The following is a 17,888-nucleotide window of genomic DNA, read 5'->3' on the forward strand; positions in this document are numbered from 1 at the left end:
GGTTGGTTTCTGTTAAAAAGTTAATCAAGTAAAAATTTTTGAATTATATAGCAAAATTAACACCTTTATTTAAATTTTAAAAAATTGAGCAAAATTAGCATATCTTCTCCACAGCTAAATTTTACATTATGTAAAACTAATGATTGCTGCACTACTTACAAACACAATAAAATTATTTTCTAGTGGCCATTGCTGCCTACTCTTTTTTTTTTTTTTTTTGAGAGAGAGAGAGAGAGACAGGGCCTACTACCTCTTCAGCCAACTTCTTTCTTCCTTATAGCAGGCACAAATCCACTTCCGGAATTTGTCCTGATCAATCAATCAAGAATGGCCTCGGCTGCACACGAGGCCACTTTTCCCAGTCTGTATCCTCGAGCCTGCCAGTCTCAATTTGTCTGTTTATTTATTACAAAAATTAAAAATAAATGCTTAAGTCCCCCCCCCTCCAGCATTGGAAAGTATTGTTCTTGCCCTAAAAATTGGAAAGGAGAGCCGAAGAAGACAGGGCAGCCAATGACATCAGAACCAATTCGGTCATATATAAATGAGGGTTGGTTCTGTAGAAGAAATTGATAGCTTAAAAGGAAAAAGAGAATCAAGGCAAAAACAGCAGAAGTGTTGACCACCGGCAGAGAGGAGGAGCAGACGAGGGGAGCAAAAATAATCCTCTCTGCCGGTGGTCAACACTTCTGCTGTTTTTGCCTTGATTCTCTTTTTCCTTTTAAGCTATCAATTTCTTCTACAGAACCAACCCTCGTTTATATATGACCGAATTGGTTCTGATGACATTGGCTGCCCTGTCTTCTTTGGCTCTCCTTTCCAATTTTTAGGGCAAGAACAATACTTTCCAATGCTGGAGGGGGACTTAAGCATTTATTTTTAATTTTTGTAATAAATAAAAAAGGGTACACTTCCTTGCACATAAAAAGTAATTAAGCGTGTATGGTAGATATCGCTTCAGTTAGCATAGTGTCAGCGCCACTTACAAGTAAAAAATTATTGAAAAACAGGAAAGTAATTTCTGTCAAACAGCAGGGGTTAACGTTGAATTACCTGTTAGGTTTACAATATTTATTTTTCATTTTATTCTCAATTAAGTTGCCATGGTTTATGGAACCCAGAACCACTGGCATGATAAATACGAGACGGAATACCACTCGGCCACCCTTAAAAATAAACCTACTTAAAGAAATGGCTGTAAAACCATTACTGCCACTTTCTATTATAACTTGCTGAGTAAGCTCGAGGCAGCTTTTTGTGACGTATTTGAAGGATTGTTAATGAATATAATGTGCATAATTAATGTTTTTTTGTGTATATAATCCAGTCTCGAGTTGTTCCGATTCTAACCTATAAAAAAAACGCAAATAATATCAGGTCAGGGGGTCCTAACTATTGGTATATTTGCTTACAATACTATCATACGAACAATCACAAACTGCTGCTAATAAACGAGAATAAAACTTAGCTTGTAATTCACTAATTTCGTGGTCCGCTTGGCCAATTAATATATTACAATTAATTTTGGTTTTTAGTTGAGATGAAAAAAAGTTAATGGCATGAGCGGGATTCGAACCCGAATTTGAAAAATGGCTAAAAGGAGGGAAAACTCATTAGGTGGGGTTGAGATAGTTGATGTCCGAGTGGATCGAGGTCATTATAGCTCAAGTGGTAGAGCAGCGGCGTACTTAGCTTGTAACTTATAAAATTTATACATTTCAAACCCAAAGGGCAAACCAGGCAAGACAAATAATGCCGTAATGTATCCTTTTCTTTTTTTCTTCTGAGGTATTTATTTATAAGGTAAAATAATTAAGCAGAACATTTTGTATATATATTATTTCTTGTTTCTTTTGTTCTCTTAATAGCAACAGATATTTTTCATTATTCTTTACTCAAAAACAGGCATATTTTATTGTCGAAGAAATAAGAAAATTGTTATAACTTTTCACATTTTTTCCCTCTGTATTTTCTCATATTTCATTTATTTGGCACAAATGTGCTAGTATAATAAGTTTGTTAAATTATTATTTTATTAATTTTAAATATAATTTTCCAAAATTACAACATATCATAATAATTTCCTATTAACAATAGTATACAACTCCTTGAAAAGAGTCCATTTACATAATTCATGCTCCTTACATTTTATTTTTTATTTTTTAAAGTTAGTTCCTTAACATTTTAATAATAAATTACATCATTTAATATAATATAATTAATTCCTTTATTATAAAAATTATAAACATAATAAAGCTAGCAATAACAAAATCCTTAAAAAGCCATTTTATTATTATTGCTGCATTTGTCAAAAATAAAACAGAAATTCAATTAATAAAAATCAAGTCAGTTAGTAAAAAAAAAAAAAAAAAAAAAAACATACAGAAATGAAATTTATTATAAAATTAAAAAAAAGAAAACTGGTTTCGCCAAGGACCTGGGCGACAACCACATAAAGTTTCACATTTTGGAAAAGTTCATTGGTCCCACTAGGAATAAGATCATTTAAATCAAATCGGAAGACATTTTTTGTATTGCAACTGCAAATAAAGTGGCTTTTAGTTAAATAGCATCGGGTGTACAAATTTAAAAAAAAATTATTGCCTAGTTTTAATATTGATTATTTACAGTGTTACTTATAGAAATGTTGCGAAAGGGCTGTTGGTTGTTTACAAGATCATACTATATAATAAATTTAAAATTATTCAATGTAATATAGCAAGCAAGTGGTTTTGTTTTCTTTTTATTAACACTCAATCAACAGCCTTTCAGTTTTCCACATAGATTTACACCGTTGTTACCCTGAAGAATGGCTGTTTCCGTTTTGGTCTTTAATTGGATTATTTACTCTTGGAAGAGGGTTCATGCAATTTTTTTTAATATGTTATAATTGAGCACTAGATTTACTGTAGTTTCATGCAGAACACTCGTCGACTGTTTCGAATCAGATGGTTGTATAAAAATTCAAGAGTGGATAATCAGATTAGACATCGCTGATCCGCTCGTTCTTCTTTTTTCCCCCGGAGCTCTGAAAATCGAACATTCAGTCATAAAAGTTAATTTTTTTTAAAAAATAAAATGTGCAAAATTACCTGCGATGAGAGTGAAGTTTTATCAGGAGAGGCAACCACGTGATTTGGTGACTTCTGCAAAGATATTATTTTTTTAATAAATTCTATAATACACGAAATTAACACGATTCCTTGTTAGAACTTTCGCTTCCCCAGCTGGTTTTCTCTATTACACCATTAGACTTGCATCCATGCAGTTCAATTAAATTTATAAACATTAGACAAATGAGAAAATTATAAATTTAATTTTTGATGGACATCTTGCAGTTATTATACACTAAATGGCAAAAAGTTCCACCCAATTGATTTTTTTTTCATTTTCTCGATAAAAGAAAATTCTGCCCTTAATTTGTGTCAATGTTTTTACCAATAAATATTTGTTTAAGCTATGTTTTAAATTGGGAATTAGAGAAAATTAGGGGTAAACACCAAAACAAGATAAAGGATTTTCCAATGTTTAATTTTATGGAATTTAAAATGTTTATTCAAATAAACTGTTTAGTTTTCATCTTAGTTTTCTTAATTTCAATTTGTAAACTTAAAAATGCCACTTAGTGCTGAGGATGTTACGCGTGGTGTGGCACTTATTAATGTTGGAAATCCCCCTCTCCCTACAAAACTCTGTGAGACGCCGTCTTTTTTGAGAAACTGGTTCCTACCAAAAGGCCCTAGGGTAACAGAACCACAGGATGACAGTTTTTTGACTATGAAAATTTTTGCGAAATCGGCATCTTACTGTTGCTCAAGCGATTCATCAGCTCAAGGAAGTTCGAGGTGTCCAAATTCTGAACGCACTGCTCCAAGAAGATTAAATCAGTATGGACTGATGGCTTTTCGCCCCGTAAATGGACCAGAATTGACCAGAACACACAGCCGTTGCACAGCTCGCATTTGCTCGAGAACATGATTATTGGTCTTTGGACGATTGGTCTGCTGTACTTTTTACATGAGTGCAGATTCGCTCTATGATCTCCAGGTGGGCATGAAAGAGTGTGGAGAAGGCAAAATGAAAGGTGCGAAGCATGTAACTTTTCCCAGAGCTGACCTTTTCAACGTAACTCAGTGATGGTGTGGGCCGGAATTTCAATGGAGAGTCGCACAAAGTTGGTTGTTGTTCGGGGAGGGTTTTTGACGGCCACTCGCCACGTGGATGAAATTTTGGAACATCATGCATTGCCTATCCTCGATGAAATCAGAGACAGTCCAATTTTAATGCACGATAATGCCCGTCCACATGTCGCGTACGTTCAACGTACCTTCAACAGCCCAACATCAGGTTCTTAGCCTAGCCAGCCCGTTCTTCAGACTTGAACCCCATCGAAGATTTATGGGATAACCTCAAAAGACAAATAAGAGCACATCCATCACCACCTGACACACTCCACGATCTTGAAAGGACTCTTTGTGAAGAACAGATAACCTCCTGCGTAGAGACATTTCCAGTCTGGTAGAAAATATACCGAGGTGTTTCGAGATGTAATTAAGGCAAGAGGAGGAAATACGCGATATTGAAATGCTATATAAAATCTAAAACAAAAAGTTTTTTATTTTATATTTTCCTTAGCAATTTACCTTTTTTTTACTATTTTAGACAAAGACTCAATTACTAAATGCTAAAATACGTGAAACTTTGATTAATATATATACAAATTAAGATATATACAAAAATATATACAAATCAACTTATATTACAAGTGGGCGGACTTTTTTGCTTGTCAGTGTATATAAATAAATTAAAAAAATAAAAATAAAAAACAGGTCAGTCTGTATGACCTCTTTTAGCAATTTAAAATATTAAGCGAAAGCAAAAAATATCAACTTTTAACTTTTAACAATTTACTTAAATATGGTTTCTATTCAACCAATTAATCATTGGGGCATCCAATTCTCCAATTTGCGATGTGTTGGTCCTCGGTTTAATTCTAGGCATTGCTGTAATAATTTTATATGAAAGTTTTACATATAACAAAAATAACAAAGTTTTATATAGTTCTCTGTTATTTAAATTCACTAATTTCGTGGTCCGCTTGACCAATTAAATCATTACAATTAATTAAGGTTTTTAGTTGAGATGAAAAAAGTTAATGGCGAACCTCGAAAAATGGCAAAAAGGAGGGAAAACTCATAAGGTGGGGTTGAGATGGGAAGTTGATGTCCGAGTGGATCGAGGTCACGATAGCTCAAGTGGTAGAGCAGCGGCGTATCTAGCCAAAGATCGTGGGTTCGAATCCCGCTCGTGCCATTAACTTTTTTCATCTCAACTAAAAACCTTAATTAATTGTTCTCTGTTATCTTTATTTCAAGAATTTACGCCTTTTTTACTGTACATTATTCAGCATATACTGCACGATCATTATATTCCATAAAATCATTCATTATGTGGTTAATACACTTTGAATATTTACAGACTGTACAATAAATTTGTAAATTGAAAAAAAAAAAAAATTAGAAAATCAGGGCTTTCTTAGTGAACAGCAAACGATTAATCACACAAGGACATAGGACCGTTGTACATTTAGTAAGACAGTTAGTAGTGTTAGTGACTTACACCAATGTCTGGCGAAGAGTCACCTGTTGTGCTTTGACATCCCCTGCTGTCATTAAGCGGACATACAAGCTCACCCTCGTCAACATCGTATTTGCTCTTTTTACGTTTAAGAGTGAACTGAGATTTTTTCGCTACCTGAAAACCACATAATTGACCATTAAAAAAAAATTGTTTATTTATTTAAAAAAAAAAGATTCTTACTTTGATTTTTAGATTTATAGTTAGTGGGACGTAACCGAGAGTTGCTTCGGCCTCGCGTTTCTTCTGGATGTTCTCAGGGCCAAGGAGTTGTTTGAAATGGGTCGAAAGGTGTCTTCTGAGTAAGGTCTTCTCGCTCGGAATCGATAACAGGCTGGCGAGTAATGTGTCCGTGAAGCGGTCCTCGTGGATCATCAGACCACCATGAACACCTATTGTTTACATATTTAAAAAAAAATTAATTGACTGTTGTAAAAATCAAACGGTCATCATACCTGAACCTCGAAGATTGGGAGCGTATTCGGCCAGATCGACGAGCCGGAGCCACTCCATAACTCTGTGGTTCGTCCATAGCTCTACACGCTCGTCTGTCTCGTTTTCCGGGTCGGACCGCCGGATTAGGCAGTGTGGATCGAACTTCTCCTTCCTCAAGACCTGGATCCCGGTCCGCACGCTCGCCAGGTGTAGAGAGAGGTTGATGTGAAGACCCTGGATGTCGTCCATGCTCAACCTGTGAAGCACCCGGCCGTCGAGGCGTGCAGACAAGAAACTAGCTTTGTATTGAGGTAGGCCGATGTCGTCCAACCACCTGAGCACCCACCCGGGCTCAAGCCGCCCTGCGCACTCTAGGTAAGGGTCACTAGCCACACCCCTCTCGGCTTCTAGCGCTAGATGAAGCTTCTTGCGAAGAAGTGGATTCTTAAATAAAAAAAAAAAAAATCAAAATTATTCTATTGGATGAGATTACTATAAACATATTCCCTTTATGTTTTTCTATACTGATGGAGGAATTATAGCAATGACTTGATTAGCAAATATATCAACATCAAAAAAACTCACCTTTATATTAAGCTCTTTGTCTATTTCTTGTGGTGTTGCTGACAACAAAACTTGCCCAGTCTTCACCCACCTTCTAGCATCCTGAAGTGAATTTTCAAGCCCCATCTCCTTGAACCAAGCACAGATTTCATCAGTGGTCCACTCGGAGAAAGGCTTATCATTCCTATTTATGCAAAAGAGAAATGATTTGTATCAAATGATGGGTTTTTAAAAATATTTATGATAAGGAAAGGATCTACTTGACGCCTTGGGTGTTGCCACAGAGCCTTGGGCCAGCTGTCGATCTCACTCCTCCTCTCGTAAATTGTTCCTCAGAAGGGATATCGTCAAGACTGCCCGAACCACTCCGTTTCATCCTGTTCGATAAAATTTAATCATTAGAAAAAGTCTTTATTCTAGTGTTTTAATTAATTTTATATATTGAACTGTGTACATACTTCCCAAAAATTTTCCTGATGCCTTTTGGCTGCCCTGACTGCATAGTTGGGCTCGATTCTTTCGTATATTGTTCCCCGTCTTTTTCACGGTCAATAACTATCGTTTCGGTTTCAGCTGTACAAGAGAAAAATACCGAAAATATTATTAACACGACGCAAAAGATATTTTCAGGACAATATTATTGAATATGTATCATGCAAAAACAGTAAAACGCAAAATGAAGGACGAAAGCTGACAAGAACACTTTGCACACACGAAACTTTATTTACAATGGAGGTGAACATCATGCTGTTTACATGCTTGGACGTGCGCCGGAAAAGCGGACACTTAAACAAAAAACGATTTAAACAAAATCTACGAGGAATTTGCAATGGTGTGGTGTGACAAGGCGGTGTGAATGAACGACGAAGCAGGCAAAATGGCAAAGTGGTTGTGTCAGCGTGAATCAGACCTAGATTCGGTACTGAAGAGCACCGAGGATGATCAGTTGGCCTACCGAAGACAACAGCCCGCCTCAGGGCAGTGGATTCACCTTGATGTTCACGTGGAAGACTCCTGTACTGGCCTCCTATTAGCACCTTGAAACAAAAAAATCGATTAGTTAAAAAATTAATTCCTTTTACAGACAAACAACACGACCTTACCTTTTGTGATGTTGGTGTGTTGTGACTTGAATCAGAGTAGTCTAGTTTTCTTGAATGGGTTGACAGTGGGCTTGGCGAGGGTGAAATCCTAGGCTCCTATTTATTTTTTTTTAACAAACATAAATTGTTTTAACTGCATATATGTTAAAATTTATTTCAATCTGCTCTTATACTCAATAAAAAATGTAAATAACTAATATTTACATTACAAGTTAAATTTCTTTAATTATGCTAGTTTTTAGTACAAAGACTCATTTTGAAAGCTGATGTTAAAGCATCATTAATTAAATAATTACCCATTTCAATTTGTTAACGTTTTATTTAAAAACTTAAACACTCTCGACTTTCAGAAGAAAGAATAAAATAAAACAAAAAAATAAATAAATAAAATAAAACAGGCAACAATTTATATTTACTGAAAAGTTGGTGGGGGTGGATGTAGAAGGGTAGAGGTGGTTCCTTGGTGCCAAGGGTGGTTTGTTTTTTCTCTTCTCTTCTGCTAGTCTGTCCCTCAGATCGATGTTGTCCTTCTCGAGCGCTGACTCGTGCCTCTTCATTTCAGAGACGACTGCAAGAAGTTCGAGCTTCTGTGTCTCAAGCGATGACCTTGTCAACATTTCCTACGGAGAAAAAGGTCTTGCTTTGATATCATAAATTCATATAAATATATGTAAAAATAAGTTTATTCCTATATTTTATATCCTTTAGTCAATTTATACCTCCGACCTAAGTAAGCAACCTAACACTATCACCCTCACCTTTGTCGCTTATACCACAATCCTTTCTCCTGATAAATGGTATGGAGAAAAATGATACTAGGAAGCGGGGTTTATATTCCCCAGGCACTGCAGCCTTCTGGCTTATTGTGCCTTCCTAGTTCCTTAATTCAGTCAGTAGACTCAATCCTTCTTCTTAGAAGTATCAGGTCATTGACTATTGCTGCTGCAATTTGATTCCCTAAGTTTTTTCCGTTAAATATTCATTGAGCTGTTGCTTCGCATTCAAAGATGATATGAGTGGCTGTTTCTTCCTCCTCATTACTTAATCTGCAAATGGAATCATTGTTGTAATAAACCCATATTGTGTAGATATTTTCTCAGATGCCAGTGACCGGTTAGTAGTCCTACCACTCCTCTGAGTTTGGCCCTCTCCAATTGCAACAGTGTTTTTGCCAGTCTCAGTGAGGGTTGTTTCATCATAAGTTTACTATGTCTAGCACTGCTAGAGTTTATCCACTTCTCCTTTTGTTTTGTTTGGATCCATTCTGTGATGGAGGATTCTTTATTTGTTTTTGTTATCCAAAGAATAGGTTTGGGGCTTATATATGGTCTTGCAGATCCTCCTCTGGCCAGTCTATCTGCTTTCTCGTTACCCAAAATTCCCCTGTGCCCTGGCACCCAAGATATCATCAGGTTGTTGTGTTTCCCCAGGTTTTGGAGATGGATGCATTCACTGACTAATTTTGATGTGATTCTTTTACATGCTGATGCTTTAAAAGCTGCTTGGCTATCTGATCTTATGAGGATTTTTTTTGTCAGTGTAACCTCTTTTAAGATTTTCCAGGGCACAAGAATTGATGGCATGTATTTCTGCTTGAAAGACCGAAATGTTCTTCCCTAATGAGTTTGATTGCTCATGTTTTGGGCTTGTACAGAAAATGCACAATCCAGTTCCTTTGTTTGTTTTGGAGCCATCTGTGTACCATATCATTGTATCTGATGCTCTCTTTGTGTTCTTCCTCTCCTTTATAGTTCATTGAGACTTTATAGGAAGTTGTGAAGATTGTTTCCGGGTCTCCTGATAAATTGATTCCAAAATCACTCTGACAGTGGAGAATAAATATTAACGAAACGAAATCCACAAGTATAATGTTCACCCTAAACAAGAATGCACTCCTACGCTACCTCAACAACGTTCCCATCCCTGTTGTGATGTACACCTCATACTCTACCTGGACAAACGACTGATGTGGAACCCCCCATACCTGAGAGCGCATAAACTGTAACATACGATTTTTCATGCTAAAAACGACTAGTCGACTGATGATCTAAACTCTCACTGGTAAACAAAAGAAAACTTTTTACATTGCACTTCTGGCCCCCATTTCCAGACTTGACCTTCTCGAGATGGTAAAGCGTTCTANTAAAAAAAAAAGAAAAAAAATCAATTTACCCTTTGTAAAAGGTCTTCAGAAGCAGAGATCTGTCGCTTTTGCTCTGAAATGGTCCTTTCCAAATCTGCAATTTTTTCTGCTTGTGCTTCCACTTGGTCTGTAAGCACAGCGACCTGGAGTGACAGTGTCTCCTTGTCGCTTTCAAACCTCCTGAGTTGCTCCTGTAGTTCATTTGTCGGCTGAAAGAACAAATCATTTATAAATCACGTTAAACTAGAACATATAACATTTAATTTTCCTAATAATAACTTGGCGGTTGTATAAATTTTATTCTCTTTTGTTTTCACACCTTTGTGACAAATCTATAAGGGTAATCGCATGGCATAAGAGGTGGTGGACGGTAAAAATAAGGGATCCGGTAGTCGTGCATTGGTGCTGAAAGTCTGTCACCGTAATCACAGTAGGCCCTGTAATCGTGGCTGCAGCAATCGTGATATTTCGGTGTAGCGGTCGACCTGGATTTATGGTCTCTTTCCCTTCTTGAAACTCTTTTCCGGTCCAAGCTGACAGACGGCTTGCGCATCCTCACCTCCGGCTGCTTTCTTTCTCTACCTCTCTCGGCTTTTATCTTGTCCTGTACATTCTCTTCCTTCCTCAACACCCACTGGAAGTCATTCTTGCAACATATCGAGCCCAAATCTACAAGAAAAAAAAAGATCAATTTAGCCACAATGTTTCTTTTTCCATATAATTTCAGCCTTCAGTCTGGATGATATATTTTTTTTAAAAAGAATTTATAAAAGGAAACAAATGATAGAATAAACAGACAAATTAAAGCATCAATTATTAAATATGCTGTTTACAAAGAGAATTGATAATTAAGTGATGAATATGAGTTATCACCCTAGATAATAATCGAGCTTAGTGCAATTTATTGCAAGAATAATTCAAAGGCTAAAAGACTCTCATTTCTGAAAATCACAGATAAGGGATGTGATCTTCAGAGAGATTGTGCGTTAATTTTAGCATACATTTTGGTATAATTGTCTACAAGCACTAGCGTAAAACTAAAACATTATAGAACTAATCCACTTTCTTAATAACAGGTTTTTTTAAATAAAAATAAAAATATATTGAAGATTGCTTTCGGTGAAAGTTCAATGGGGGGGGGGGCTGTTTATGCCTCACCAGCTGGACGATTCTAGTTCGTATTGTAAATAAACAACATATATCCGGCTACGTTGTACAAGTTTATAGGATTTTGTAAATAATCTAAATTGGGCGATTAATGAAAAATGTTTCTTTTTCTGCTCTTTTTGTTTCTCAACTAGAGATATTGTCAATGATTTAAAAAAGGTAGGAAGCCTAATATAGCGATATTGATGATTTTTAATGATTTATTGAACATAAATAGTTTTAAAAAAAATTAATTTAATTGTGTTAAGCAAGCAAAAAAGGTCCACACATAAACAAGCATTCAATGACTGAAAATTAAATGTATTAATAAGCGAGCAATATTAAAATGAATTAGTTATTAAACACAAAAATTTGAACATTTTTTGTAATGTATAAATAGTTAGGTATATTGTATAAAATTATACTGTTATGACATAAACATATCAAATGTGAATTGAAGGTGGCGAAATTATGAAACACACCTGACAGAGCAGCCCGGCAAGGATGGGCAGGCCACAATTATCAGTAACGATTGGATTAGGGTTGACACAGTTTTTCTCAAATTAAATGATTTAAAAAATCATTAATCTCGTAAAATTTACATTTGTATGTCCACTAGATTTGCAGGGCTTGGCTTATTTTGAGCATAAATGCAGAGGAAATCGCGTAAAAGATTTTGAAAGATTAAAACATACAAACTGAGGAATAAAGACACGTTTAAAAATAAATAAAAAAGAAAAAGGAAAACTGCCTGTTTCTACAACATTGAATGGGTCGAGGGTATCGGGGCTGCAACAATTTAGGGGTTAACACGGCGCTCATCCCAGAAAATTTAATTTTTGAATCTAGCAGCATTGCATCCAAACCCAACATACTTACAAATGAGGGTTGTTTTATCAAAAATACCAGCACCCTGAGGGTTCATATTACTCTGTGGTTGAAACACCCTCTCACTCTCTCTCTCTCNCACACACACACACACAAAATTGATTGGGTCTACACTGTCTAAAATACAAGTGATTTGTTGAAAACTGTTTTAAAATTCTATCTGTCTCAAATCCATCACAGAAACATAGAATGAATTGGACAATTGATATAAAAGTCAATGCTGAATATGTTTAAATAAAATCTTCCCTGCAAGCAAATAGTTTCAGATAAGCCATCTAGAAAGATAGATAGCCAACAAAGAAAAACTCGACTGACACGACAAGAATAAAAATTACCTCATTAATACATTCATGTATAAATTTTATTATTATTTATAATTGTTTATTTAGATTTTACTTGTTTTTATTTAATTTTGATAAATTTATCATGATCGTTATGGAGGTGTAAGGGTCGGGGTGATAGACGATAATAATGTCCATGCTAAAATGTCTGAAATATTTTCACGTGTAATACTTTTTTTTCTGTAATTATATTTTATTATGTTTATTTACATTTTATTAGTTAACTGCAAGTCTGTTTATACTTTAGAATATATTGTATAACTAATTTTTACTCTTATCAAGGTTAGAGTATAATATTTTTTTATTGTGAGAATTCTTGTGATAATCGGCAGAGAAGCTGGTATCAAGAGTAGTGTCAAAAGGGGCCCTAACAGGATCTGACTCATAGAAAAGGTGCCATCCTCACCCGATTAAAAACACGCCAGACGATGTTGACACATGGATACTTACTTTTGGATGAAAGCCCACATGTGTCCTGTATGTTGAGAAAGATTTCTCAATGTCCTATCTAATTGGAGGGTACCAATACCTTGGTTCCACATAGAGAGCATGGCAGTGGGTATTAGGATCTCTTGTTCTGATTTTTGGAGGAAAAAATATTGTCTTATTGTATATAAAACTGATAGTTTTGTGTCTCTAGCATGTATTGAGAGTGAATGTATTTATTGGCGCGAATGTGTAGTATAAGAGGTCCGATGGTGGAATTAAGTACCACATTGACCCTCATTTAGGTTAGTGTAGGTGCAAAGCGTGATGGAGGAATATCAAGTATTCTACCACCCTGAGTATGTAAATAAAAAAAGGATGTATTTAAGAATGAGCGAGAGTATGAATGGGTTTGATTTTAGGAACTGATTGCGTTAGGGGTTGAAATGACCTAGATGCTGATAGCCCCTGGAAGCCCTTGGTGGCCGGTTGGATAAGGCCGAGGTCTAACCCCTGGACTGCCAACACCCAGGGATGATTCTCGATTTATTAAATTACAAAAGCTGGAATTGCCAATAGACTGTGAGAAATGATAGGCTAAACTGAACACACGTGTATGTATGTACATGGGTGTGGAGATTTGAGCTTATATAAATCAACAATCAGGAATCAGTATTTTTTTTTTATGAACTCGTACTTTGGTCCTAGACCTAGTCTCTCTGTCCTCACTGGTTTTATCAGCCTGTATTTTGCCATCGTGCCATCTTCAATGGCCCATCAGCACGTTTTCACGTGAGTATATCTTCACACTATTAGCTTCTTTTCATTAAAAAAACTCACCAGTGAAGACGGCGGTTCGACAGACCAAAACGGCGAGAATAGGCGGACCTCAGGATAATCGTTACCGGCCAAACAAAAATTTCTATTGTTCTTCATAAAATTCTAAGTGAATTACTTATTATGTTTAATAAATATTTTCCACCCAGCTTCTTTAAGTCATAAATCAAGATACACCTACAGTATTTTTACAGATACCCTTCATACAGTAGAAAAAGCATACAGAAAACAAAGTTAGAGCAAAAAATATAATAATCCCGTGTTTATTTTATTCTCCGCTTTATCCGAATCCCTTCACCAAAAAAATTATATTTAAAAAACCCAAAGCCAAGTTTTTTTACCTTCATTCGAGTTCGAAGATGTCGAAGAAGTGCTTGTAATCAGGGATTGGTCGTCCTTCCCAGAGTCCGTCGAGCTGTTACATTTTAGCGTTGAATCGTCCATGCTCGATTCTACACTATCTAGGAACACAAAAAAACAGAAAAAAGCTCAGAGAAAATCGGCTCAGAGCTTTTTATTCAAAGTTAAGCCCGCATTTTCCACATTTTCCAATTGTTAACTTTTTCTTTGCATTTGATAAAAGTAAAACTATGAGAGGATGTTAGAAAACGGGCGCCTGACTGAGTGCAGAACGGATAATTATAACAACCTTTCTTGTTTAACTTAATTTTACTTATTTGAAATGGATAAAATGTTGCCGTTACTCGACAGAAAAAATATTAATTAACCATCCTAAATTCTCTCCTTCGATTAAAGCATAATGATAAAATTCCATTAGTTTATTTAAAAAATTCAAGAAGAAAATTCCGGCCGGAGATAAAGAATCTGTGCAATTTTTCAAAGATTCCCCTTCTGAATCGGAGTTATCCCTTTAAATAATCTATAAAACATGATGTTATTTAAAATTTATTAAAGTTACTGAGTCTTAAACTTATCCATTACAAAAGAAATTTAACCATTTTATTTAATTTATAGCAGAGACTATTCTTCAATTTTCCTTTGTGTATATGCGAAACAGACTATTATAACTTTTACCCTTTACCCTAAATATTAGCGTAAGAAGCAAATGTTAACTAAGCTTATTTGAAGATCGAGGGGACATTGGGTTCTTTGAAGAATCTAAAATTGGCAGAAATGTACAGATATACAGGATAGATAAATGAAAAAGGCTCGTCACCACATAAATGGAACATCTGAAAGTGAAAAGAGTGATCGAGGTAAAAGAGAACAAATACGGAAAAAGCTTAGAAAGGTATATCAACATAAAAGATAACACTATAGAAATTAAGAATGATACAGTTCAAATAGGAGGAAGTAGTAAAGGAAGCAATTGAAGAAACACGACTTCTTCAAATCGGACAACTACGACTAACAAGATTTTGCTACATACTATTTTAATAAGAAGAAAAAATAGAAGATAGGTCAAAAATCTAATCCTTAAAAGAAAATTAAATGCTTGAACGACTGATACACGAACTTAAGCCTGTAGAATGGAACGTTATCAAACAGAAGTTTGAATAAGACTTTCAATAATTTTTAGGCTGCCTATAACATTTTTTGATTTTTGCCAGTTATGAGATCATATTCACACAACACATAACAAATCACCTGCAATATTGTATGTTACATGTTGTGTTAATATAAAAGTCTTCTAGCCTACGCTTTACGAAACGGTTTAGATGTTGACCGGGTGCTTTTCTAGTTGGCGTGCGTTTGTTAATATTTATAGCTTTGTTTAGAGTGAAAAGTTGTTTAAAAAGTTAGAATTGAAGTGTCTCTTCCACAGTTTGTTTGAATTGTAGATCTAAGAGATAAGTTTGATGTAAATTGCTTTTCTAAGACTTCCGCAAAAGTTCTCCAATTACTGTTTAACATTCAGCAGTGGGATTTAACCACAGTGTAATAGTAATAAATTAAGTTGAGCGGCGTGATTTTACCAGTGTAATAGTAATATTTTCTGTTTAGCCGTGGGATTTTACCAGAGTGTAATAGTAACATTTGAGGTTAAGTAGTAGGATTTTACCAGAGTGTAATAGTAATAAATTAAGTTGAGCGGTGAGATTTTATCAGTGAAATAGTATATTTTAGGTTTAACAGTGGGATTTTACCCAGAGAGTAATAGTAACAAATTAATTAAATTCACTATTTTTCGTGGTCCGCTTGGCCAATTAATAACATTCAATTATTTTTTATCGATCAACATTTTTAAACAACATAATATTTTCTGTTCAGCCGTGGGATTTTACCAGAGTGTAATAGTAACATTTGAGGTTAAGTAGTAGGATTTTACCCAGAGTGTGATAGTAATAAATTAATTAAATTCCCTATTTTTCGTGGTCCGCTTGGCCAATTAATAACATTCAATTATTTTTTATCAATCAACATTTTTAAACAACATAATATTTTCTGTTTAGCCGGGGGATTTTACCAGAGTGTAATAGTAACATTTGAGGGTAAGTAGTAGGAATTTACCAGAGTGTTACAGTAATAAATTAAGTGGGCGGTGAGATTTTACCAGTGTAATAGTAACATTTTCTGTTCGGCCGTGGGATTTTACTAGAGTGTGATAATACTATTTTTGGTTCGCGCTAGAATTTTACTCGTGTAATAGTAATTTTTCTGGTTTAGTTTTGGGATTTTTCCAGAGGGTAATATTAATATTTTCCTTTATGCGGTGGGATTTTAGCAGTGTTATAATAATATTTAAGGTTAAGCGGTCGATTTTACCAGGTGTAACGGTAAAATTTATCATTCAGCGGTGGGAATTTTCCCGATTGTAATAGTATTACTTAAAGTATAGTGAAAATTAAGGCCATTTCATTATAAAACTATGTAATCTGGCTTGAAGTCAATAATTTGTTCATTCTACCTTGAAGACGTCATCGACGTGAACAGCAAAACGTTTCTTCGGGTTTGCGGTCGATTGTGATAAATAACGTTTGTCCCCCGGGGAAAAAAGCTCCGTGTTCTGAGACACCTGTTGCTCGGAAGCACTCTTTCAAACACCTTCAGCTGATGGGTGGGTTCCGGGGCAAGAGCAGTGACAAATGTAGGGAAAAGAAGAGTCTTTCAGTTTTTTATCAACTTTGTTTTGACGGAGGTCGTTACGTAGACCCGATACGTAAATCACGGCAAATCAATGCCGAGGGGTAAAAGAGGCATTTATACCGGTAAAAACGCAATTTCATTATGAATCGAGAGTTGCATAACAGGAATTGAAAGAAACAAGCAGCCCAGTTGAGGATTTATACGATTTCGTATGTTCAACAATGTCTTCGGTGTTTGAAACCGTTCGATTGGCTGGTTGATCTGCTGCCAAAAACCATCGCATTCCTTTAGTCCTGCAATGAACCCATAAAGGCAGATTTTGTGGGCAAGTTGCCCATCCACTCTGGTTTTATCTTCCGTCGAATTTTAATTCGAACTTCGACATACGGTTGTCCCACGTATGCTATCACTTCTCTAAGGATGGATCTGACAAAACTACAAACCCGGGCAGACCGATTTTCCGATCTCATACGGATGGCGTTTATCAGGGCAAAAATCAACTCAACACACATCAGAACGTTACGGATGATGAGGTGATTGTCGACTGTAACAACCGGGTTAATTGTACTCACCTTCGTAGTCCAGAGAGTGCATTTTCCGGTCGGTGCCAGGGCACGAGTTCCGATGTGAACTAAGGCCCAGAGGATCCCCCCGTCGTTTTCAACAGAGCCAAGAATAGACTTAACTGCCCTACTGCTCCGCGGCCACTGGAGATGGAAACGATCGTTTTACATAAAAGCTTTTTGTTCGTTTATGTTCGCGAACTGGCAGACGTCCCACTTGCTTTAGATTACGACGTTTAACCGAACCGTATGGTTTAACGGTCTTATCAATACCGTGATCAATTTGGGCCTGTAATATTCGTTGGGGCAAAGAGTCGCTTTGATGCTTTTTCCGTTCTCCTTCGAGTCGAATCTATTCGAGGAAAAACACATTTCAAAGAGGTCCCTGTAAGCAATACGACATTTGAATGTGTACACTAATAGGACTTAGCTATTTCATTTATAAAAGTACCTTTTTCCTACATTAAAATACAGGAAGAAAGCTAAGCTTACAAAAATGGAACGATAAGTGGATAAAGGCAGATGAGGGCATGATTACAAGAAGCTATTTTCAATCAGTTCACGACAGAAGGAACACCATCTTTGCCCACACGTACAAGACAATTATGGCAAGTGGCACGGGAAAAACGGAGCATATTTGAAATGCATGCACATCAGCGAAAACGCAGACTCCTTGTGAAGGTGGGGAACAGACAAGGACGCACATCATTCAGGAGTGTACCTGCAGGGTTACTGTAGTGGGACAAAAAAAAATTAT

The 17,888-nt window shown here is 35.9% G+C and overlaps 1 protein-coding gene across 15 annotated transcripts in view; it reads right to left on the reverse strand.

Moving 5' to 3' along the window:
* Positions 1 to 1,825: 1,825 nt before the first annotated feature.
* Positions 1,826 to 17,888, reverse strand: part of LOC106669791 (liprin-beta-1) — a 137,223-nt gene continuing 121,160 nt past the window's right edge. For 5 of the 15 annotated variants that reach the window (XM_024225978.1, XM_024225982.1, XM_024225980.1 and 2 more), the window contains 11 exons: positions 9,912 to 10,091; positions 8,156 to 8,359; positions 7,547 to 7,835; positions 7,095 to 7,209; positions 6,897 to 7,013; positions 6,658 to 6,820; positions 6,093 to 6,516; positions 5,821 to 6,029; positions 5,620 to 5,754; positions 3,093 to 3,146; positions 1,826 to 3,028 (listed from right to left, as the gene is read on the reverse strand). In XM_024225978.1, coding sequence (XP_024081746.1) covers positions 2,984 to 3,028; positions 3,093 to 3,146; positions 5,620 to 5,754; positions 5,821 to 6,029; positions 6,093 to 6,516; positions 6,658 to 6,820; positions 6,897 to 7,013; positions 7,095 to 7,209; positions 7,547 to 7,835; positions 8,156 to 8,359; positions 9,912 to 10,091 — 1,935 coding nt within the window. In that variant the 3' untranslated portion in view covers positions 1,826 to 2,983. Of the gene's footprint in view, positions 3,029 to 3,092; positions 3,147 to 4,911; positions 5,004 to 5,619; positions 5,755 to 5,820; positions 6,030 to 6,092; positions 6,517 to 6,657; positions 6,821 to 6,896; positions 7,014 to 7,094; positions 7,210 to 7,546; positions 7,836 to 8,155; positions 8,360 to 9,911; positions 10,092 to 10,201; positions 10,552 to 10,883; positions 10,933 to 13,861; positions 13,982 to 17,140; positions 17,269 to 17,888 lie in introns of those variants that run through there. The other 10 variants (XR_001340994.2, XM_014399517.2, XM_014399519.2 and 7 more) reach the window with 10 other exon arrangements.

Source organism: Cimex lectularius, unplaced genomic scaffold, assembly GCF_000648675.2.
Source record: "Cimex lectularius strain Harlan isolate CLEC.00 unplaced genomic scaffold, Clec_2.1 scaffold76, whole genome shotgun sequence".
Classification (NCBI taxonomy): Eukaryota; Metazoa; Arthropoda; class Insecta; order Hemiptera; family Cimicidae; genus Cimex; species Cimex lectularius.